We start from the raw sequence: 23,487 nt of genomic DNA on the forward strand, positions 1-23,487 counted from the left end.
ATACAGTGAAGTGGTGAGCATATACCACCATCATCTGGCCAAGAGGGTGAATTTCACTTAGTTCCATAAGTGGAGGAAAATACTTATTTTCATGGATATTTTTCTTTCCCTATAAAACAAATCTATCCATGCCTAAATCATTTTGATGAAATGCTTGTTGCTGTTATGCTCCTCCTCCATAATGCATAAAGAACTGTATGTTGTATCTTCATGCAGGAACAACGTCTCATATTGACCTCAGAATCTGTTTCCAGACATGATTTGTGTCCTGCAGGCAGCATCTTGAAATCTGAGTGTGGTTCAAAGTTTAGACTGGATTTAAAACAAGAAGAAAGCATCGGGCATGAGACATGAAATTCCTCCAGTTCACGAACTCCAGCTCAAAGAAATCGAGTTCATCAGCCTGTGTGTGTTGATTTGAGAGAGAAATGAAATAAAAGCAGCCACAGCTTTAGTTTGAGTTTGTTGAAACCATAAGTTACATTTTAGGAACAGAAACCTGCAGCAGAATTTTACACTTTTTTATTTCTGCTTCTAAAGTATTTTTAAAACCATAAGCAATGAAACACTGAACCATCTGCTCACCTGAGACCCTTCTTTATGGAATATGCATGTATCAAAGTCTAATAACAAAGCCTAACTCTTGTATGCGCATAAAGAAAGGACTATTTTCTCACTGCATGTTTGTTATTGCAAATCTTGTAAACTCTGTTATTAATAAAGTTTATTGCTGTTTGTAAAAACAAAAGGGTCGTGACAGTGTGCTCCTTAAAGGAACACATACACGTTGAGGAAACAGGAAGCAAATGAAGTGTGTTATCTGCCGTAACAAAGTCCAGTCCCTACTGTCAGGATTAAATAACAGCACATTTCCTTCTTTGGTCTTGTTGAGTCCAGGCACTTGTTAAAGTTTAACCACTGAATACAGCTGATAGGAAAACGGCACATTTATAGGCTAAATCCTCTGATGGATTAAAGGCCGTACAAACTGAAGAGAGCAAAAGGTTTTTTTTGTTTTTTTTAAAGTTCCCATTTGGTGGCAGGATGAGCGTCCAGCTTAGAAATAATAAACAGGACACACATGGGAGCATAACCTACCCCATCATCCTTTCTGCAGTGATACATGAGCACATAATATGCACTTCATATCACAATGAGGCTTTCTGATACTTCAAACATACATTACACAGTCTTGGATTCTTGAACTTCAGGTTTTCTGCCTGATGGCTCCCTCCAAGTCCTGCTTTTAGTTTCTCTTGGTGCAAAACGACACCACAAAGCTCCTGTTAAACATTTAAATGAAATTTTGGTATCTTCTCAGCCGAGTACGACATCTTAAGGCACAGAAGCGATTAACCAGTAAAACTGCAAAGCCAAGTAAAGCTGCCAGTTCGAATCCCAGTGCAGTGTAGAGGACCGTCCTTTGCATCCAGGTGTGTGCTGATGGACTCAAAGTTGATCCCTGAGGTTTGGAACGAACAGCAGCTGCTGCAAAGGAGAGAAAAATGAAGACAGAATATTTTAATATCATTGGTAGCTGTTAGCAGTTCCTGTTCTGAAAACATCATAAAGAAAGAAACAACAAAAAACTTTGATAACAACTGGAGCACAAAGAACTCGATGAACAATAAGATTACTGACAGGCCCTGCTGCTCTCTTATATTGCAGAATTGGTAAATATGAAGTTAAAGGGAACCAACAAGTCAACTGTATATCAGTACAGTGACATATAACCCCTTTAACCTGGGGAGTCGAACTCAAGGGCCGGTGTCCTGCAGGTTTTAGATAACACCATGGGTCAACACACCTGAATCAAATGATTACTTCATTACCAGGCCTCTGGAGAATTATAAGACATGTTGGGGAGGTAATTTAGCCATTTAAATCAGCTGTGTTGGATCAAAGACACATTTAAAACCTGCAGGCCCTCGAGGCCTGGAGTTCGACACCTGTGCCTTGAACATTGGAAATTGCCTTTTCTACTCTTTTGTCCAGCTTTAAAAAGGCAAAAAAAAAAAAAACTTTCAAGGTTCTGACATGCAGACACAGTATCCTTCAGATAGAAAAAAAAATACAGCTATTTGCAGACTTTATGCTTTCAACATTTACATTATTTCGATCTTTAAAGCACAGGCAGGAGGAACTTCATCTAATTTTAAATCTTTATAAAAACTATTTGTACTGCTTTTATATATTTATGCTATTTTTAAAGAAGTGTTATTTGAATGTATATTTAGAATAAAAACAGATTCTATTATTTGTTTTAGGAAAACAAATATTCTTTGTTGGTTTCTGAATGTCAAGATGGAGTAATTCGTACTGCTTTAATCTTCTTACCACGTATGCTGAGTCGACAGTAGTCAAAGCCATAATCATACTCTGTTTTCACCTCACACACGTACAGACCCGAGTCGTCAGTCCTGAGTCTGGACAGTAGAAGTCTGATTCGTCCTTCTCTGAGGGCGTCTTTGTCACTCTGGACTCGTCCTGAAAACTTTGCATCCTGAGACTCTGACACCTCAACACCACTGGACACATGATAGAAGCCTGAGGTTTCATAATTAGTCATCTGTTGACAGATGATGGAAACAGAGTTTGTGGAGTTGTCAGGTTTGGTGGTGAACGTCCACTCCAGTGTGATGTTGTGGTTCTCCTCTGCCTGATAGGAGGTCTGTGTCACATTGACTACAAATGATCCTGTTGAGGAGACAGAGAGGGAAAGAGAGGAGCAGACACACTGAGAACTGGAACAAATCTGTTGTTGAGCTTTATTTGGAGTTCATAAAGTGAAGCTGTAAACTAACCAGAGACACATGAGGTGAGGATGATGAGCAGCAGGATCCTGCAGATCATCTTCTCCCTGTGAGAGGAGACAGAGGTGAAGAGTCATCAACACATGAGGTCAAAGGTCAGTCAGTACAGCTAGAAGAAGGAAAATCTACAGTCTGACTTCATTCACTAATCACAACATCTGATCCTGTTCATGATCTTGTTAGAAGTAACGTTAACTCAGTCACCAAGTGCTGAAAAAAATATTTAGTCTTTTTACTTCAGTAGAAGTCAGAATCCTGCTTATGCAACCATGACGGGTGTGGCTTATGACTCAGCTGCAGGGATGGGGTGGAGCAGCAGGTTCAGGGTGTGGTTTCAGGGGAGGCTGACCCACATAGCTGTTTATCATCACTTGGTCATTCATTCTGTATTTCAGTAGGTTAACAGAACCTGACAGGATTGGTGTGTGAAGCAACAAAGGTAGCAAACGCTGCAAATAAATATAGCTCGACTTTGACTTCGGTGTGTGCTTCAGGTCCTTCTTGTTAAAGTAACATGTTAGCATCAATTAAAAAAAAAAAAAAATCCAGGACAAAGATTATTACAAAAAAAGTCATCAAAACAAAGCACTTGAGGTAGGTTTGGAAAAGTAAAAATATATCAACACGTTCTAGCTTTGGCTTCTCAAGTTCATAGAGACTCAAACAGCCACAGAGCTATTATAATGTCACTCACCACAGCTGTGCAACACTAAGCATCATTCCCTTCAGCCTCTGGGAGAAAAAAAGTTACTATGGCCTTAGTCCGCGCCCAGTACATAGTAGGGATCGGCAGATAGATCGAAATATTAATATTAATAGTATCCATGTCAACACTGGTATTGGTGTCAGATCGATATGAATGTGGTGCAATCGATACTGTCTTTTCTCTTTTCTTCGTTCAGTGCGTTGGTCCCATTTCAAAGTGATCGGTCATCACGGAGGCCCTCGTGTGATGAGTGAATAACTTTTATGCTTAAAAAAAATATATTTAAATTATAAGCAAAACTTAGCTGTGATGAGGATTGGGAAAGCTGGGACTTATGTGTCAGAGGTAACCAATTCAAAAATCATCATTAGGCCGTAACACAGTGAGTTACATCCGCCGACAGGTACAGTGGGAGGATGACATCAGGAAGGGGGTAAGGGTAGCCCAAACTAGAAAACAGCTTATCCCTAAATCAGGGCCCATTTATTCTAGCGGGCAGTGTTAATGCAGATAAGGGGAAGACACCCTGGGTGAGACAGACTCACTTTGTAGCATAAGGCACCTGCCTTATGCTACAAAGTGAGCATAAGCACAACAATCATATGACCTCCTATGAGCAAGTGTTTTGGCAACAGTGGGAAGGAAAAACTCCCTTTTAACAGGAAGAAACCTCCAGCAGAAACAGGCTCAGGGAGGGGCGGGGCCATCTGCTGCGACTATTTGACAAGCTGTAAAAGACACCAAGAGATTAATAATAACTAATAATTATCATCAATAACACAGACATGAGTTCATCAGGCCTCTCTGTGTTGATTTGACAGGCAAATGAAATGAAAGCAGCAGCTTTAGTTTGACTCTGTAGAAATCCAAAGTTATATTTTAGCAGCAGAAACCTGCAGCAGAACCTTAGACTTTTCTTTTATTTCTGCTTCTAAATTATTTTTAAAACCATAACTGAAAAACAGTTGCTCGCTCTTTCTCTGTGGAGTTTGCATGCCCCCTCCTCCCCTCACCTCACACTGGATTCCTCTCAGTTCTTAAAAAGATTAGTATTTTTTTCCTCTAATATTAAAGGATAACAGATGCATATACATAAACAAAAGACTATTTTTCTCACTGCATGATTGTTATTGCAAATTTGTAAACCACATTATTACTAAAGTTTATTCCCATTCTTGCTTCACATCTTGGTGTCGACACAAAAGGGTAATGGCAGTGTGCTTTTTAATGCAACGCGTACAGTTTTAGGAAACAGGAAGTGAATGAAATGTTTTATCTACTGTACTAAAGGCACATTTCCTTCTTTGGTCTTGTTGACTCCGATTATTGAATACAGCTGCTGGGAGAACAACATATTTATTTGGGGAAAAGAAAAATGTCTTTTCACTCTAGCTGCGGTCCTTCTCCCACAAATCACCTCTGACACTCGTCTCCACCCACTCCACCCTTCCTGCACGCACTTCCTCGCTTCCCTTGTCTTTCGCTTTGGATGGTATTTAAAACTCATCTGCCTTCACTGTTACACCTGCCTCCTTCTCATTCACACACACACGTACTCTGACTTACTTCTACTGGCTTTCATTCAACTTCTAGCCAGAGCATCCCTCCACCTCTCCAGGCTTCTTCTACCTGCTCTCTACTCTCACTACAAATCACTATATGTGATCTGCAAACATCACAGTCCACGGACACTCTTGCCTGACCTCATCTGTCAGCCTCTTCATCATCACTGCATACAAGAAGCTCTTGCTTGGCATGAAGCCTGCTGCTCACTGATCATCAACAACTTTTTCCCATATCTTCACGGTGTGGCTCATCAGCTTGAGCCACCTGTACTTACTTGGGCTCTGCACATCACCCTTGCTCTTGGAAAATCAGCACCAGCACATTTGTTCCATGATTGTGTTCAACAGTCAGTTCAAAAACTCCACTGCTCTCTCTCTCTGCCAGATATCACACCTGCACAGGTTTGCCATCTGGGCCACATGCACTTCCACTCTCCATCCCCTTCACAGCTGCCCTCACTTCCTCTTTATTAACACTTTGCATTTCCTGGATCACCAACCGTCATCCATCACTCCTCCCCCACCTCTCTCTCATTTTTCTTCATTCTCCTCAAAGTACCCCATCCAACCTCTTCAACACACCACCTTCACTCGCAGGCACATTTCCACCTCTATCCTCAATCCAAACCTGTTGCACATCCTTTCCTCCCCAAGCTGTAAGTCTTTTTTTTCCTCTCCTTACTGAGACGATCCAACCGTTTAATGAATGAATGAAAAGACAGCATCCTTCAGAGCAGAAGTACAAGACACTGCAGGTGAAAATGACCAAGAAATCACTGAGAAAAAGCGCTTACCCGCTTACCCTGCGATGACTGTGGACAGGGCACCGTGGGAATAAAACTCTGGCGCTGCTGAGCGAGTGAAGCACGGAGCTACATCCTCACACATGAAAAAAGGAAACACACAAATGTAGCACAAAAACGAACTCCGTGCTCCTATGATTTCCTCTCTCAGCTATACCGCTGTCGTCTTCAGTGAGCCCGGGGCAGTGAAGCCCCGCCCTCTATAAACGTTGCCATCCATCGACCAATCAAGTCATTCTTAACTAATTCGACTGAGTTTTTATTTCTTTTTTCCTCCTTTTTTCTTCCGCTTTTCTTGATATTCCGGTTATTTGGATATCACAAATTCAGTTCATTTTTGTCCAAACTCACTGCTAAGCTTATTTTGTATAACAGATACATGAGCTAAAAGTTTATTTTTTATGATCTTTTTTCGGTGACGCTGGAGAGGCAACTTTAAGACAGTTTTTACACATCGGGGAAGACAACGCGTGCCCTCGTGTACATCTGATTTATCCATGTGCTTGTATTCCTGCGTAGGTGAAAGGGTTAACTGTTGTTATTAACGAGGAAGAGTTCAGGTTGCCTTTGTCAGTGTTGTTTTGGCATCAAGCGGAATGGTCGGGACTGACGTGATCTATTACGATTCAGCTGTTTTCAAGGGCACTAGGAAAACATCCACACTCACAATGTTTGTCTAGTGTGCGTGAGACAAATAACAGATCTGGCTGATCAAACCGGTGTTCTGACAAACCTTCTACTTTGGCAAAACGTCCTACCGTAAGTAGTTTATGGACATTTCTGCAGTCACAGAGGAATTCCAGCACAAATATAAGTAGGTATGACGGTTTGCCACTTAACGTTGCCCATCAGAGTATGCTTGTAGCTTATATTCTTAAAGCCAGGGTGGTTTGCCACTTAATTTTACCCGTTAAAGTATGCTTGTAGGTAACATTCACAAAGGTAGCATGGTTTGGCACTTAATTTTAGCTGTTAAAGTGTGTTTCTAGCTCATATTCACAAAGGTAGGACAATTTGCCACTAAATTTTAGCTGTTAAAGTATGCTTGTAGGTCACATTCACAAAGGTAGGATGGTTTGGCACTGAATTAATTTCATGAATTAATTTCAGAAACAACGGGTAGGATGGATTCCCAGAACACCAGCCAAACCAAACCAAATTTCCATCGTAATTGGGAAAACAGTATGTGTAGTGATGGGATTTCCGGCTCTTTTTAGAGAACCGGCTCTTTCGGCTTTACTCACCAAAAAGAGCCGGCTCTTTCCTTCAGGTTGTTTTGTTGCTTTAATTAATTTATTATTAACAATAATATAAAATTATGCACAAAAGGAATTACTAATGTAAAAAAAAGTGGTTTTATTTTTATATGTTTATATATAAATATTTACGGTGGCCCCTAGAGACAAAGCACGTACAAACTCCAAAACAGAGCTACCTAGATCACTTAAATTACACAATTGAAAGCATACTTGTATGGTTTGTGTATTTATACACAAGCACGCATATATATTCAAATAATTAAAAAAAAAAGTTCATTTACCTGTTACTACCACACACCAAATCTGGTCTTTGGTACTTGCTGGCTTGTGTAGCAACTAGGTAACAAAAGTTCAACACTGCGCCTAGCATCCTGGAGCACTTCTGTTGTGTTTTGTACATATTTTGGAGTTTTTACGTGCTTCTGAGTTTTTACGTGTTTTGGAGTTTGTACGTGCTTCAGGGTTTGTACGTGCTTCAGAGTTCGTACGTGTTTTGAAGTTTGTACGTGCTTTGTCTCTAGGGGCCACCATAAATATACTTTTGTTTATTCACTCCACATAAAATGTAATAAATAAATCATATCTCAAAAACGAACTATTCACAGTTCAACTTTTAACTATTTCAATTTTCAGCTTCTTCCTTTTAAACAAATTTAAGAGCCATTTCGTTCACGACTTACACATCACTAATGTGAAGTTAACTGGCTGTAACCGGTTTCAATTCCTTTTCCCCTTATTTTTCAGGTACTTTGGGTTTTTAATCAAACTTATTCTTCGATGTTTTTTGTTTGATTTTATTTACTATCTTTTTTCTTTTTATTTAGTCTCTAGTGTTAGACAATTTTGCAGTTTTGAATTTCTTGTTTGTGTTTTTAGTTTACTTTACTCTTAGGTTTTGATTTGTTTTTGCTCTGTTAAATTCCCTTAAGCTATACTAACAATGAGACTGTGTCGTGTTTGGAAATACGGCTCCAAAGTATGGTTGGAAACACCCAGGTCACGTGATTGTGGTTAATTGCGGTTTTGGTGCACTCCACCACAAATTCGCCAGGTGGCCTCGCTTACCTCCTGCTTCCAAGCAGGTGAGGCGCCTGCAGGATTAACATCTTGGCTGATACTTGTTGCTACTGAATGGATGTTTTTGATGCTTCTATTTATAACAAGCGGCAACACGCCCGGATTTAATCGCGACAGTCCATTTCACACTGACCAACAGCTTTTCAACCTCAGCAAACACATTCAGAGGTTGTTCAAGGAGGATAAAGAAACTTCATTATTGTTATTATTATTAGTAGTAGTATATTACTGCTCTGGAAGCCATATCTGGTGACATGGGCATGATTTATTCAGATTGAACCTGCATGTATGAGATTTCACGTTACAACAGTTGGAATAATAAAAAAAAAATATAATAATATTAATATTTTCTTGAGAGTTAGTACGAAGTAGACCATGTGCAATTAATGGATTTTTTTCTTGCTTTTTTGCAGGATGAATCGTCCTTCAGTTTCTGACTGAGCCGTATGTGGGGGAAACTCAAACATTAAGTGCAGCTGGCTGACGCGGAATCGGCATGGACTTAGTTTCCTGTTAGAGGATCAGGGTCAGGAGAAGGGATGTCAGGGTTAAATAGTTTATTCTTCATAGAAATGATGCTGGACATGGGGTGTATATGCGTGGGGTGTGTGTGTGTGTGGTAGAAGGAAATGTCCAGTGCGCGGTAAGGCGCAGAGTCAGCAATTAAATCGGAGCTGGAAAGGCAACAGGTCCTGTGACTGTAATTAACTTCTTCACCACCAGGTGGTACTGCTGGGTTTCCCAACACACTTTATAGAGCATTTTCTATTGAAAGTAGGAACAATAGAGAAAAATAGAACTGAGAAATGTCTGCCTCTTTTATTGTGACATTGAAAGTTTCTTTTCAGATCATTTAATAAATTTGCAGCACAGAGCACATCTCTCTCTCTCTCCGTGCCAATATTTATTTAATGACACTCTGGGTTTCAGGGATTGAACAGTCTGTATTGATCTTTACAATCCACAGCGAAAACAATAATGAGATCAGATATTGTTTTATTCCTTACATGTGTGTGTGGCGTTAAAAAAAACCCAACCCCCCCCCCCCCCCCCCCCCAAAAAAAAAAAAAAAACCAAAACCTCTGGTTTATAAAAGAAAGGGTTATTCCCCGTGCCTCGCCTGCCTGGAAGCAGCAGGTACACCACATGTTGAAACTTGAGTGAAGTCCCAATACCGCAATTAGCCATGGTTACATGATGTGTGTGTTTCAACCCACCCACACCTTGGAGCAGTGTTTCCAAACATCTGAGCTTAGAAAGCTCAACACAGTGTGGAAATGTCATTACTGAGCGCCCCACCCAAACTCAGCTCAATAGTGCTCAATAGTGAAGCTAGTGCTTCATTACAAGCTCTTGTAATGCTCTCTTGTATCAAATCCTGCCTCTGCTACACTGACTGTAGTCTATCTATCTATCTAGATATAGATATAATATAGATGTTGTTTAAATAAACATTGTTTATTTGAAAGCTGAAATTGAGGTTGTATCCGTCTCAGAGTTTCCATCAGTACAAACAGAAAGCATCTATTCATGGTCTAGTTTGTCATGCATACAGACACCAACAGGAATTTTGCTTCAGCAATTACACAACAGCTTCAAAGCAAATTGGTGACAGCAGCACTTACAGTACACATGACTGCAGCCTCCTCAGGCACCAGTATAAGGGACTGACGACTCCTCAAGTATCTATGTTGTGTGTTTCAAGTGTGTGACCTTCACTGTCTGTGTGTATAAAAATTGCTCCATGCTGTGAATTTAAGAACCCCAACATGAAATATAAGATGAGATATTGTCATCACTCTGAGTTTGTTGGAACACCTTTTACCCTCCTCTCTGTGCCTTCAGTCATTTGCTGGGGAATCCAGAGACACGACAAAGTCAGGTACTGGTTTTAGTTTTACTGCCAGGTTAGATGCAGGTTTGCAATGGTGGGGTCACGGTCTGGTATCAGGTATTGAGCTGGAGGTCAGCTGAGTTTTCTTAGTGAACCACTTGTTGTAGTCAAATGTTGTGAACATGAATAAAAATCTTGTCGGTGTGATTCTTGACTTTTTAGTTAACAGGACCCAAAGAGTCCGGGTAAATAGGGTCCTGTCCAACCAGGTCTGCTCCTCGACAGGGATTTGTGCACTCACCCTTATCATTTATCCTATATAAAAATGTATACAAATATATGTTAGAGTAAGTTTGAAAATAGGGCCATTTTAAAGTATGCAGACAACTTTCAGGCTGCTCCAGGAAAATAGATCCAGCCACGGCCCAGTGCTTGCTGAGTTTGTCAAATGCTGTGATTAGACCTGCATTCAGTTGAGCAAGACTAAGTGTAAGACTAAAGACATGATCATTAATAAAAAAAACAACAAGCATACACCCAAAGTCACTTTTATTGAAATTCAGATTGTGGAGTGTGTTCAGTGTCATAAATATCCTGGAACAGTTATTGATTCAAAGCTTCATTTTAAAGCAAACTGAAAACAAGAAGCGCTCTCATGTTTGAGAAGGCTTTCTTGTTTCTACATTGATAAAACCACAATGATTTTATTTATATCTACTCTTCATTGGATCTGCTTTATGTTTTTCTTTGGTGGCTTAAGAGGCGGATAAAGTGCGTAACAATTTGTCAGCTGCTCGGATCCAGTTTTACTGCTGTGTTCACTGGTACAGTGGAGTTATTAACCTTTAACTAAAACTGAAAGAAAAGATGAAACATAAACAAAGACATGAGCGGTCACTTACCACTAATGCCTCACCTCACTGATAGGAGAAGTGCTGAGTATATGTTATCTTATGTTCTCGTGGCTTGAAAGTAAAGCCAAGTGAATACAAATCTACTGAGAGGGGAAGTGACAAGAGTTTGCATTTGATTCTCGAGTAGGCTTTGTTGTGTTCCTTTTTCATTTAAACAATGCACCTGTTATTTTATGTGCATGGTTTATTTATTTATCTATAAAATGTCTTTAAGTGTAGGTAGTAAAGTAGCAGGTCCAAAAAAATGACATCTCTGTTTTACTGTAATGTAAATGTTTAGTCACAGTCTGTAAAGCAGGGTGTGACTGGAATGAGCAGTTTGGACACTTTGTGTTTGTCACGTGTCTGAATAGACAGGTTTAACAGTGAGCTGAAGCGTCTTCTTTATCTGAAATATTCAGGCGGTTGTTTGTTCTTTCAGCTTATTAAATCAAAGTGGACAGATTGCGGGTCACTCTCCTACAAACAAGTAAGTAGACTTTAAAACATCCTGTGTGAACGTGTGTGCTTTTGTTGTTTACTTTTTGATGCAGGCGCCTTTTAAAAAAAGACCGTATGGTATGTGGGCAAACCATGATCAGTTTCAAGCAGCGTCAGAAAAGCAAATAGCTATCATGACAGAAGAAGCAGGACAGAGACAGGAAAGCAGCTTTTACTTTGCTCATGTGATGCAAAACAAGAAACACCACAAGGGGTTTTATGAAAGTGCGCAACAGGAAGAAAACAGCGGCATAGTGGTGTCTACAGTGCTACTAATGCTTAGGCTATAATAATAACAATAATAATAATAATAATAATAATAATAGTATCTCTATTACTATTATTGCGTGACTATTTGACAAGCTGTAAAAGACACCAAGAGATTAATAATAACTAATAATTAAATGCAGGAGGTGTATAAACACAGTGAGCAAAACAGAGGTGACTGAAGAAGAAACGTGCAATGCATCATGGGAATCCCACGGCAGCCTAGGCCTACTGCTGCATAACTAAGAGAGGATTCAGGGTCACCTTATCCTGTCTGGTCTGATGAGCTAAACTTGTTTTTCGTTTCTTTTTTCCTTTTACAGGTCATTGTAATACAGGTGCATTACAGTGTCACTTTAGCCCACCCAGTAAAGTCAACAGGAAAACTTTACATGCTCTTCCGTGTTCGTAGAGAGGAGCTCATGGTTCGTAGAGACAGCTGCCAGAGACGGAGAAACGCAAGAACAGGTAGAAAACTAAGCCTAAAAACATCTAAACATGTTATTGGAGTGATACTGAAAACACACTTCACTCTGATGTCAACAGACCATTTTAAATCTCGTAGCTGAAACATGCGCAGAATTATGACCATGGTTTGGATCATAGACGTACATTAATTCACGTGCTGGTTAGCTGCACAGAAAGTGTGTCTGTGTACACTCTGTGTGGGGAAATCACTCAGTGGTTTTTAAGCTGGTGAAAAATGTGAAATATTTCACTTATATTTCTATTGTCTTTTTTAAAAAAAGATATTTATTAAAACATTCTTCCTCTGATTCATTCTGACAGAAAGAAGATGATCAGGATCCTTCTGTTTCTCGGCCTGGCGTCCTCTGTCTGTGAGTGTCCACATTTAGACACAGTTATCTTTTGATAAATTCAAATAAATAAATAAATAAAAAGGATAAATGAACACACAATAATGAGGTGGTGTCTTCTCAACAGGGACGTTTGTTTTGAAAAGGACTGCAACTGTCTTTGAGGCCAAGGAGGACGACAACATCACCATCAGATTGGACAGTCAGCTCCAAGCTGACGTGTCTCTGGCTGACATGATGTGTGTTTTCCACTCAGACGTCACTAAGATTTTGTTTAAAATGATCAGAGGAGTGGAGGACTCTGAGTCTCAGGATGAGCAGTTTGCAGGACGAGTTCAGACTGACAGAGATGCTCTGAGAGGAGGACGAATCAGACTTCATCTGTCCAGAGTCACAGCTGAAGACTCTGGAAGCTACAGGTGTGACGTGGCTGCCGACTACGACGACAGCCTGAAGAGATGGAGGCTCGAGACAAATGGTAAGTTGACTCCTGTATCTCTTTACGACTGGGCTGTAGCTACAATGTTCAGATTTTCATCTAATTCAGATTTTCATCCTCAGAAAATTTTGTTTTGAGTGTGGGTCGAACCTCTGATGGAAACAGCACTTATGTCTTACTCAGACCTCTGATATTTGGACTACCAAAAGGTAAATCAACAATCTTTATCCACAGTTCTGAGTACCCTTTTTAACACATCACACTTTAGTCGTCTAAAAGGTTTGGTGTTCGAAATTTACAGTGAATTGTGGAATTATTCTGTCAGGGGCTGGGTCTGTGACCCAGCAATTTGAGTGCTTTTTGTAAATGTGTGTTTTATTATAAATATATGTGTAGTTCTGTAGGTTTTAGATGAGTGTATTCTAGTTTAGGTCCATCTAGGTCCTCTTCTGTAAGTCTGTTCTGGTCTTCTCTAGGTAGTTTGTCATGTATTTGTTGTCTGCGTATTTCATGTTGTCTAGTTTGTGATGTCATGACAGCGTCTCGGTGTTTCCTGTTGTATTTTGGAAGTCTAGTGTTCCCTTGTTCAGTGTGCTTAGTTTTGTAGTTCCCCTGTGGTGTCATTATGTTCATTAGTGTCAGCTGTTTCCCCATGTGTTTCCACTTCCTCTGATCATCCCTTGTGTGTGTTTAGCCTGTCTTTGTCAGAACGTCTGTGTTACCACGCCGAGTCATAGAAATCATAGCAGTCATAGTCTTTAAAGTTGTCTCTATGTTTCGTCACAGTTGTCTTTTAGTTTTCCCAGCATGGGTTCCAGTTTAGTTGTCGCTCCTGTTTTTGCCTTTGTTCATGTTTACCAGCCTAAATAAAACAGCTCGCTTTTGGTTCAAGTCTCCGCTCCGTCTTCTTCTCTGCCTGGATTTGGGTCCACTGCTTCACTACACCGCCGTGACATATTTAAGTTAAAATTGTCTGAACTTCATCACATTTGTGATAGCTGCCATGCAATCAAACAAGCATGTAATGAACACAGGGCGACATCTCACGGGAAATACATGTTATAGATATATAATTTTAAATAACATGATGTACATTTTGCAATCATTTATCGTTTGGGGCAGAATTTCTTATTCATAATCAAGTTTTTCATGCTTCATTAATCAAAACAAAGAATAACAACTTACTTTTTTTCAGTGAATAGATGCATGTCATTTTGATTGATGTATTTGGTTTTGTCTTTTTATTACATCTACTTTTGAACCTAGTTTTTTTTTTAATTATTATTATTTCTGTTTCTATTGTTTAAGTTTTCCTGTTTCTACCTTTGTTTTATCTGTACAGGTTTTGCGTCTCTGCACATGATTGCGAGGAAAATAAAGGTGGACGACAAAAATAAAGTTTTGATTGCAGGTGATACTGAAATTAATTCAGGACTTCCTTTGAAAGACGGTGGTGGGTTTACTCATTGATCAACTGCAAAAAGATTTGCCAACTGTGACATCACAGAGCTTTCTTGCTGCACAACAAGCCCAATTCTTACCCTTAAAGTCTAAATACAATGTTTAGTTTCCAGATTTGTTCCTTTTTGTGTTTCACAATTGGCTGATTTCTGTGCCTGTACTGTTACGTCCCTTTTGTTGGCTTTGATAAAATTGTTTATTTTATGGTCTGTTTTCTCCACACAGGTCCAAAGCCAGCAGAAGAAAGGGCATGTCATGAAATAATCTCATTATTTGTTCTAATGGCATTTTTAAATGTGGCAACTGCAGGAGTTGTAGTACTTTTCATAAGAGGTCTTTGTAACCTGTTACGATGGTAAGGTACACTGGCAAACTTTGGATCGAAATGGTTGACTCATTTGTCCTCGTTTGATTTAGTCTGACTGTCCTGTTTATTGTTACAGTTCAACACCACATGGAAACGTCCACACTGTAATAAAACAACTTAAATCAACAGTGACTTCCCTGCCTGTTAATGTTGTGAATAATTGAGTTTTAATTCTACTGCTGTGCTTAAAAAATAAATACAAAAATAAAAAAATATAAGTAAAAGAAAAGGAATCTTTGCACCTGTAAGATTTCCTTCAAACGAGGAAAAAATACAAAAGTCATATGTGATGTTACAACACTGATTCTTAGCTCTAAGTCAAACAAATTATTTTAGAAAAAAACATAATAGACCCAGTGAGTTATGGTGTCCATTTCCCAAATACATTACATACTTTTTTTCTTTAAAATATTCGTAAGTAAAGCAGATCATGGAGTCAGCATTTGAAAGTTTCAAATTATACTGCATGCACTCTTTTGTCACTGACTTTGCAGTACTTTAAAAGGATCCCAGAACAGAAACACTGATCTTAACCACCCCAGCGCTGCAATTGCACTATAATTTTAGGCAATGGGCTGGATTGTTGAGTAGTATTATCTTTTTTTAATTGTTGATTTTGAGAATAACATGTAAATATTATTTTACATGTGTTATTTTTCCTTCTGAACAGACACAGTTTGTTGAACAATATGTTTAAAATCCAACAACACTACATCAGATGTGACACTCAGATACTCGTTGGATGCTGGGACAGGAAACCATTTTTTAAGATCCCCAGAAAACACAAAGTATCTCTTTGAGGTCCAACCCTACCTTCATTGTTCATTCTTATTTTGTCATGCCTGGCAATGCCAATAAACTTGCCAATGCTTCAGGATTCACTGTCACATAACAAACAGGTGGCAGCAGCACCCACAGTACACATGTCCAGAAACCAGTATGACAGGACTCCAAGGCCTGTGGTGCAGGGCTGTGTCCAACTTTTTATGAGCTCTATGCAAGATTCTGTTTGTGGACTGTGCAATTATAAAACCTACAGAGAATGATAACAAAAGGTCAACAATGGGGCTCATCTAAGTCCATGTTATTCTTGAAATTCAGATTGTATTCTCTGAATGAACAATTAAAAAAACATAATACTAAATAACAGACACTCCATTTTCTTCATAAATGACCATTTTAAATGTAAGAAACTTGAACTTAGCTTTTAAACAGCCCTGCTAAAATTGGCAACCCGTCCAGGGTTTACCTTGCCTCACCACAGGCTTACCCATATAGTCATTTGATTTTGGGGTTGTTTGGGTTTTCTTTGTATTTTTGTAGGTTCTTTACCTTACAATATAAAGCACCTTGTTGCTGTTATTTGGTGCTATATAAATAAAACTGAATTACACTGAATAGGGCCTATCCAAGCTACCCTCATGACCCTGGTATGGACAAGTGGAAGAGAATGAAGTTCTTAAACATGAAATGTAACAACATAAAAATATCTCCCTCCTGCCCTAAGACAATAAATCAATAAACTGGGCCATTTTCCAGTTGAATGGAGAATAAATTCAGTCATTACATCGAATAAAAGAATTCTCAATATCCATATAAAGGAACAAAGAACAACTCAAGATAGAAACAAAACAAAATGGCATAATAGCTATAATTAAAATTTAATAAACATGTATCTATCTTGTTTATTAAAGAAGAGCATCTATTTGACAAGAATACTGATGCTGTAGTCGGAAATGAATCATATATAAGTCTCTATTCCACCAAACTGCTTCCTGGATTTCAATTAACATTAAGTGATTGATTTCTGTATGACTTTATCAGTATCTCACATTGCTGGATTTTTAACCTACTCTTTTTTGCACTGCTGCTTCAGTTCATTGAGGTTTGCAGACATTTGTGTATGTACAGCTTGCTTGAGGTCCTGCTACACCAGTTAAATACAGTCGAGGTCTTTTCTGATTGGGCCACTGCAGCCTCTTGATTCATTGCTGGTGTGTTTGGGATCATCACCCTGTTTAAGCCAAGTTTTAGCTTTTGGACAGATGGCTTTACATTTGGCTGTAGAATACTTTGCTACGCAGCAGAGTGCATGGCTGACTCAGTGACTACAGAGCGCACAGATCCAGTGGCTGGACAACAAGCCCAAATCATTCCCTTTCACCACCGCACAGGCAGTTGGTATGATTTTTTTGTGTTGGTTTGGTTTTCTCTGAACATGGGGCTATGAGTTGCGGACAAATATCCCCACTTTGGTCTTATTTGTCCAAAAAGCATTGTTCATGTGTTTTGTCCAACTTTGCAAACCTAGCTGTGTGGCTGTGTTCTTTTTAGAGATGGGAGGCTTTCTCCTGGAAATCCTTCCAACCATCCACACAGTTTCTCAGGGCATTGCATGGTCTGACTCTTGGGAAAATTGATGGAACTGTGTGGTCCTCCTCATGTGGGTCCAGTTAGGTTTTTGTTGTGTGATTTTTTTGCTCCTGCCTTATGTTATGTTTACATTAACACCGCTGCATTTGGGTTTTTTGTCTTGCTTTCCGAGCCTCACATTTGGATCCCACTCTGCCTGCTACACAGCGGAGCCTCGACGATAAGTGTATAACAGTGAGTGCTCAATACTTCTAAAGATGATCAAAAGAAAAAGACAAAGACATAGAGAGGAGGGAAAATGTCTTTTAACAAAATTAGACTTTATTTATTTCAAAGTGATGTCATTAAATATAAAGTGGTACAGCAGCTGATACAAAAGAAAAAGTCATGAGACCAAAATACATAGTCAAAATGCTGGGTTTGCCTATGTAGGTACTCAGTTAATTGTAGTCTAACGACGATACCTGTTTCTAAACTTAACTCTGTATTATTAATGTTTACGTTGGTGAAACACTGCAGTTTATGGTCACAGTGTTCAGGTTAAAATACAATGTGATTGTGTGTTTGTTGAAATGATTCAGAATAGGATTTTTTCAACCTTATTAACATCAACCTCATATCCTCATGCTGATTTCTGGAAATTCAGAGCTAACATATTACATTTAGACACCAATTCTGCCTGATGTTTTGTTTTTGTTTTTTTTTTTTTAATGTTGATTCTGATGTTTCCAGGCTTCTGGTATTAAGAGTTAAAATAAATAAAGAAGCCATTTTTAAAGTGAGTTGAGTTCATTTCAGGACATGTTTGAGCAGTGTGTGGTTCTTCTTTAATAACTCAGTGTTGCAGTCACATGTTAACAAGTGAAAGAAAAGACAGATTGTTTACGCATTTGCTTCTTTTGTCACTTTAACCCCTGATGTCCTTACTCTTATTTTTGCAGACAGTTGGAGTTATAAATAATATAAATATAAATCATTATGTGAAAATAATTTCCTTACAAAGTTTTTAAACAGTTTTTGGATCCAAAAACACTTTATTAGCCTGTGACGATCCAAATAAACCTCCTAAAACTAAATAACAAGTGAGACTTTGACACTTAAATAAAGTGCGCAACAGCTTGTCAGCTGATCTGATCCAGTTTTTACTGACATGAGTCACTGTGCTTTAAGTCAAAATGAAAGTGAAACTAAAACACACACGGCAACAAACAACCAGAAAAAAAACCCAACAGATGAAGGCTGACTGGCCAGTATATCATGATATCACTGATAGGAGGAGGAGTCTTGTACACTTGTTATGTTGTGTTATTATAGAACTGAAGCAAAACGCAGTATCGACGCGTTGAAACGAATAAAAAGCTACCAACGGGAAGAAGAAGAGACAACAGGAGTATGAACTTGATCTTTTAGTATGTTTTGCTGTGTTTCTGTGTCATTCTTCCTTGTTTTGTACTGCAGTTGATATTTATTTATCATTATTACGTTTTTATCTCTTTCTTAAAATGCCTTTGTAAAGTAGCAGGACTAAAATGTTACATGTCCGATAATGAACACGTTTGATCACAGTCTGTAAAGAGGATGTGACTGGGATTAACAGTTTGAACACTTCGTGGTATTCTGCTTCATCCGAAACATTCAGAGTGTTGTTTGTTCTTCCAGCTGATCAGCAGTTGATATAATTGATGTGATAGAAAGTGGACAGATCGCCGATCGCTCTCTTACAAACAAGTAAGTAGACGTTAAAACATCCTGTGTGAACGTGTGTGCTCCTGTTGTTTACTTTCTGTTGCACTCACTGTTTAAATAAGCTACGTGGGCTCATTTTCATCAGATTGGAAACAGGATAAAAAACAAAACAAAACAAATATCTCACAGAAAAAGGACAGAGAAAGACAAACAGCTTTTAGTTGGTTCATGTGATACAAAACATGAAAACCCAAAGGGGGTTTTATGAAAGTGCGCAACATGAAGTAAACAGCGGCATAGCGGTGTTTACAGTGTCAATAAGAGTTTATAATAATAATAATAATAATGATTTTGTTGTTGTTGTTGTCAAAAACACGAGGCTTGTGGCTTTTCCTATCATAAAAAACAGAAAACTGAATGTTTATGTGCAAAATAAAAGACACGCACCAGATAGGAAGATGCAACGCGCGTTCGCGTACATATAAAAGGCACTGTTTTTGTCCGCTAGAGTGGGATTTTCACGGCATATTCTGCACCAAATCTCTGTGCATTCATCATTTGCCTCCTGCAACCACTTTTCCGAGAATACGCGCTTATTTTGCGGTTCGGACTCCTTCTGACATTTCTTTGGAGGTCGAGGAACTCCAGAGTAACTACTTAAAGGAGCTTGCTTCTTCGACATCTTTAGGAGTTCTAAAAAAATGTCTGCCCTCCTCCAGAAAATCTTATGTACGCAAACACGCGTTGCAACTTCTTATCTGGTGCGCGTCTTTTATTTTGACAGCTAAAGCGCACCTGCGGATATGTGCACCCCTGGATATAGAAAACTATATTAACCATTTAACAAATTGTTAAAAAAAAATTCAACAAAATAAATCAAAATAAATCTGAATCTGTCTAAAAAGTTCATTAAATATATTTTTGTGAAATTTCAGGAAGGAGATTTCAACCGACAGTGAGCACGTGACCTTGATTGTCCCTTTGAGGCCTTCTGAATTTACTTCATTTAATTTTCTGGTGAGCACCGATCGTTGTTGCCTAATGTTCAGTTTTGTTATCTGTGAGGTCTGATGAAATGAAAATCAATAACACTGATATTTTTTCTTTTTAAATTTCACAGGTCACTAAGTGTAATGCACCCAGTAAAGTCAACAGGAAAACTTTACATGCTCTTCCGTGTTCGTAGAGAGGAGCTCATGGTTCGTAGAGACAGCTGCCAGAGACGGAGAAACGCAAGAACAGGTAGAAAACTAAGCCTAAAAACATCTAAACATGTTATTGGAGTAATACTGAAAACACACTTCACTCTGATGTCAACAGACCATTTTAAATCTCGTAGCTGAAACATGCGCAGAATTATGACCATGGTTTGGATCATAGACGTACATTAATTCATGTGCTGGTTAGCTGCACAGAAACGGTGTCTGTGTACACTCTGTGTGGGGAAATCACTCAGTGGTTTTTAAGCTGGTGAAAAATGTGAAATATTTCACTTTTATTTTTATTGTCTTTTTTTAAAAAAAAGATATTTATTAAAACATTCTTCCTCTGATTCATTCTGACAGAGAGAAGATGATCAGGATCCTTCTGTTTCTCGGCCTGGCGTCCTCTGTCTGTGAGTGTCCACATTTAGACACAGTTATCTTTTGATAAATTCAAATAAATAAATAAATAAAAAGGATAAATGAACACACAATAATGAGGTGGTGTCTTCTCAACAGGGACGTTTGTTTTGAAAAGGACTGCGACTGTCTTTGAGGCCAAGGAGGACGACAACATCACCATCAGATTGGACAGTCAGCTCCAAGCTGATGTGTCTCTGGCTGACATGATGTGTGTTTTCCACTCAGACGTCACTAAGATTTTGTTTAAAATGATCAGAGGAGTGGAGGACTCTGAGTCTCAGGATGAGCAGTTTGCAGGACGAGTTCAGACTGACAGAGACGCTCTGAGAGGAGGACGAATCAGACTTCATCTGTCCAGTGTCACAGCTGAAGACTCTGGAAGCTACAGGTGTGACGTGGCTGCCGACTACGACGACAGCCTGAAGAGATGGAGGCTCGAGACAAATGGTAAGTTGACTCCTGTATCTCTTTACGACTGGGCTGTATTTATATTGCAGATGAACAAACATTAATTCAGATTGTCATCCTCAGAAAACTTTGTTTTGAGTGTGGGTCGAACTTCTGATGGAGACAGCAGTGATGTCTCACTCAAACCTCCAATGTTTGGACCACCAAAAGGTAAATCAGATTTGAGGAGCTGCATTCAGAGAGTGTTTCAATAAATTTTATTTTTATTTGTCTAAAAAGTTCAGTGTCATAAATTTATAGTAAATTGTGGAATTATTTAATTTAAAAATGTCTAGTCTTCATTACGGTTGTGATAACCTCCACAATGATTTGCACTGACAGGAAAAGTTATAGAAAAAACTATAGAAATGTAATAAAGATAAAACTTAAAGTAACATTCAAATATTTATTTTGGTGTGGAACATTTCTCATCCATAAAGAAGATGGTCAGAAATCTTTTTGTAAAACACATCAATTCAAACAATAACTTCCTTTTTTCACTGAATAAATCAATATGTCACAATTTAGTTTTCTCTTTTCAGGTTTTGCGTCTCTGTACATGAATGTGAGGAAAATAAAGGTGGACAAAATGAAGATTTTGAGTGCAGGTGATGCTGAAGGAAAATGATGCAGGGGGGTTTGGGGCACATACAGTACAAGCCATGCATGCATTACAGAAATTAGAGGTTACAGCATGCAGGGTGAGAACTCATTACTGTATGTACTGTTTTCAAAAACAATCCTTTGTTTTCTAGATCCACAACTGGCGGGAAGAAAGACAAGTCAGGAGGAAACGGTGCTGTTTGTTCTGGCTGTAGTTTTAATTATTGCAAATGCAGGAACCATCGTACTTTTAATAAAATTTCTTCATGATGGTTTAAAACGGTACGTTGGCAAACTTTTATTGCATCTACATGTTTGACTATGTCTGCATTTGATTTTGCCTGACTGTGGTGTTGTGTGTTGTATATTACAGATCAACAACATGATGAAACACTGCTACTGTGTCCCTGATCAAATGAGTCAAACCAACAACGACTTTCTTACCTGCTCCAGTTGTGCTAATGTTAAAAACAAACTAACAAATAAACAACAGCAAAAAAAAGCTCACTATAAGAAAATTACACTTAGAAGATGAAAAAAGACCAAAAAAAAAAAAAGAATCACAGATGTTAAAATGCTGATTCTTTGCTTTCGAAAATCTTTTTCAGTATTTGTGTCTTTTCTAAATTGAGCCTTTGAACTAAGAGTTGATAGAAATGATATTTCAGAAGCAAATAATTCTACATTTAGTGATTTAGGGTTTAATTTCCTCATATATAACGCATATGCAGTATGATGTATTTTTCTCACTTAAAAATACTCAAATGAAGATCAGTGTATATCATGGGGATAACAGCTGTGGGGTTTAAGGAAGAAAGAACAGATGTAATTTTCTGTACCATCACTTCAAAGTCCTTCTTTTCTGTATCTATTACCACATTGTGTTCATATGCAGAGAGAAATAACTTACTTGTTATCAAAAGGGACTTTGATATATAGTTTCATGAGTTAAATTGCACAAGGCATATTGTACAGGGTACAGCCGCCATGAACGGCACTAATGCTAACTTTATTTGAAACATCTTGTCTGTAGATATTTTGATTCTGTTCTTGAAATAATATTTTGACTTTTAGAAATGTTGTCTTATTCTCAAAATGAAAAACGTAAAAAAGAAAAGTTGTCAGTCAAGTCCCCACAGTGCTGCGTGGTAGACTGCTGCAACAGCTGCCAGCACAAGTGTTCTTAAGCTTCCTATTTTTCTGGTTCTTTTTGTCACACTCTTGGCAGTCAAGACTCTTTGCTAGATCATCACTCTGGCAGTGCATATCCTGTTTGCTTTGAAGTGAACACAACATGGTTTCAGAGCTGAGGCTAACTGGAGAACTAAGCAGCTATCAGAGATCAATGATATGAACAAAACTGGGGAACAGAATCCGCATGGCAGTTTGATGTGAATCATGGACAAGGCACTGCACTCACACTTCCTGGACTATGGTGTGACCAATTTTTTGAGTGGACAGAGACATTAATCTGAGAGGCAAGAGGAAAGGTGGAGGGATTCTACGGTTTCTCAATATGAAGGGCTTTAATAATTTGGCATTTATAACACAATGATTTCCCTGCTTTTGGGTTAAATAAAGCATATTTTATCTCACCTTATTTTTTATTCGGTGAATAAACTCAAAGACAGGAAGCAGCATTAACTGTAAATAATGATTACAGTTTAAAAACCAAGTGCAGTCAAAAGGAAGCATGCGTGTGAGCTGTGAAAGACCTTTTCCAAGTGGGACTTCACTGTATAAGAGTATCATATGGTCATACTGATGCATAAACAGAAAATAAATCCTTGTATCTCCTACTATTAAGTAAACATAACGAGATTGTGATATTTTTCCTTAGTTTACAACATTAGTGTCTAATTTCTAAAGAAATAAAGCACCTCTTATTGTTATATTGTTGCCCCAAGTAAAATAAAGTAATTTTTTTACAGAGAGCATTGACTTGCTCTT

The 23,487-nt window shown here is 38.5% G+C and overlaps 3 protein-coding genes across 8 annotated transcripts; 2 read left to right on the plus strand and 1 right to left on the minus strand.

Annotated features, from left to right (window-relative positions):
* Positions 1–434: 434 nt before the first annotated feature.
* Positions 435–19,315, minus strand: LOC120725857. 3 transcript variants are annotated; one of them, XM_040018904.1, is made up of 5 exons: positions 19,310–19,315; positions 5,887–6,029; positions 2,805–2,860; positions 2,338–2,697; positions 435–1,488 (listed from the first exon to the last, which is right to left on the minus strand). In XM_040018904.1, exons 2-5 carry the CDS (start codon positions 5,970–5,972, stop codon positions 1,295–1,297), a joined length of 696 nt encoding a protein of 231 aa, XP_039874838.1. In that variant the 5' UTR covers positions 5,973–6,029; positions 19,310–19,315; the 3' UTR covers positions 435–1,294. The 3 variants fall into 3 exon arrangements, with proteins under 3 accessions (XP_039874838.1, XP_039874840.1, XP_039874841.1); XM_040018906.1 differs by lacking the exon at positions 19,310–19,315 and having other exon boundaries at positions 2,407–2,697; positions 5,887–6,073; XM_040018907.1 differs by lacking the exon at positions 19,310–19,315 and having other exon boundaries at positions 5,879–6,068.
* On the plus strand, positions 11,179–14,929 carry LOC120725856. Of its 2 annotated transcripts, none has more exons than XM_040018902.1 (7): positions 11,179–11,440; positions 12,042–12,186; positions 12,508–12,557; positions 12,664–13,014; positions 13,098–13,184; positions 14,318–14,428; positions 14,662–14,929. In XM_040018902.1, exons 3-7 carry the CDS (start codon positions 12,515–12,517, stop codon positions 14,793–14,795), a joined length of 726 nt encoding a protein of 241 aa, XP_039874836.1. In that variant the 5' UTR covers positions 11,179–11,440; positions 12,042–12,186; positions 12,508–12,514; the 3' UTR covers positions 14,796–14,929. The 2 variants fall into 2 exon arrangements, with proteins under 2 accessions (XP_039874836.1, XP_039874837.1); XM_040018903.1 differs by having other exon boundaries at positions 11,202–11,440; positions 14,318–14,386.
* On the plus strand, positions 18,437–23,348 carry LOC120725858. Of its 3 annotated transcripts, none has more exons than XM_040018909.1 (10): positions 18,437–18,566; positions 18,836–18,904; positions 19,798–19,879; positions 19,983–20,104; positions 20,428–20,477; positions 20,584–20,934; positions 21,019–21,105; positions 21,477–21,542; positions 21,690–21,819; positions 21,911–23,348. In XM_040018909.1, exons 5-10 carry the CDS (start codon positions 20,435–20,437, stop codon positions 21,921–21,923), a joined length of 690 nt encoding a protein of 229 aa, XP_039874843.1. In that variant the 5' UTR covers positions 18,437–18,566; positions 18,836–18,904; positions 19,798–19,879; positions 19,983–20,104; positions 20,428–20,434; the 3' UTR covers positions 21,924–23,348. The 3 variants fall into 3 exon arrangements, with proteins under 3 accessions (XP_039874843.1, XP_039874842.1, XP_039874844.1); XM_040018908.1 differs by having other exon boundaries at positions 18,457–18,585; XM_040018910.1 differs by lacking the exon at positions 18,437–18,566 and having other exon boundaries at positions 18,592–18,904.
* Positions 23,349–23,487: the final 139 nt, after the last annotated feature.

This window comes from Simochromis diagramma, unplaced genomic scaffold, assembly GCF_900408965.1.
Source record: "Simochromis diagramma unplaced genomic scaffold, fSimDia1.1 OVJJ01000642.1, whole genome shotgun sequence".
NCBI classification, from domain to species: domain Eukaryota; kingdom Metazoa; phylum Chordata; class Actinopteri; order Cichliformes; family Cichlidae; genus Simochromis; species Simochromis diagramma.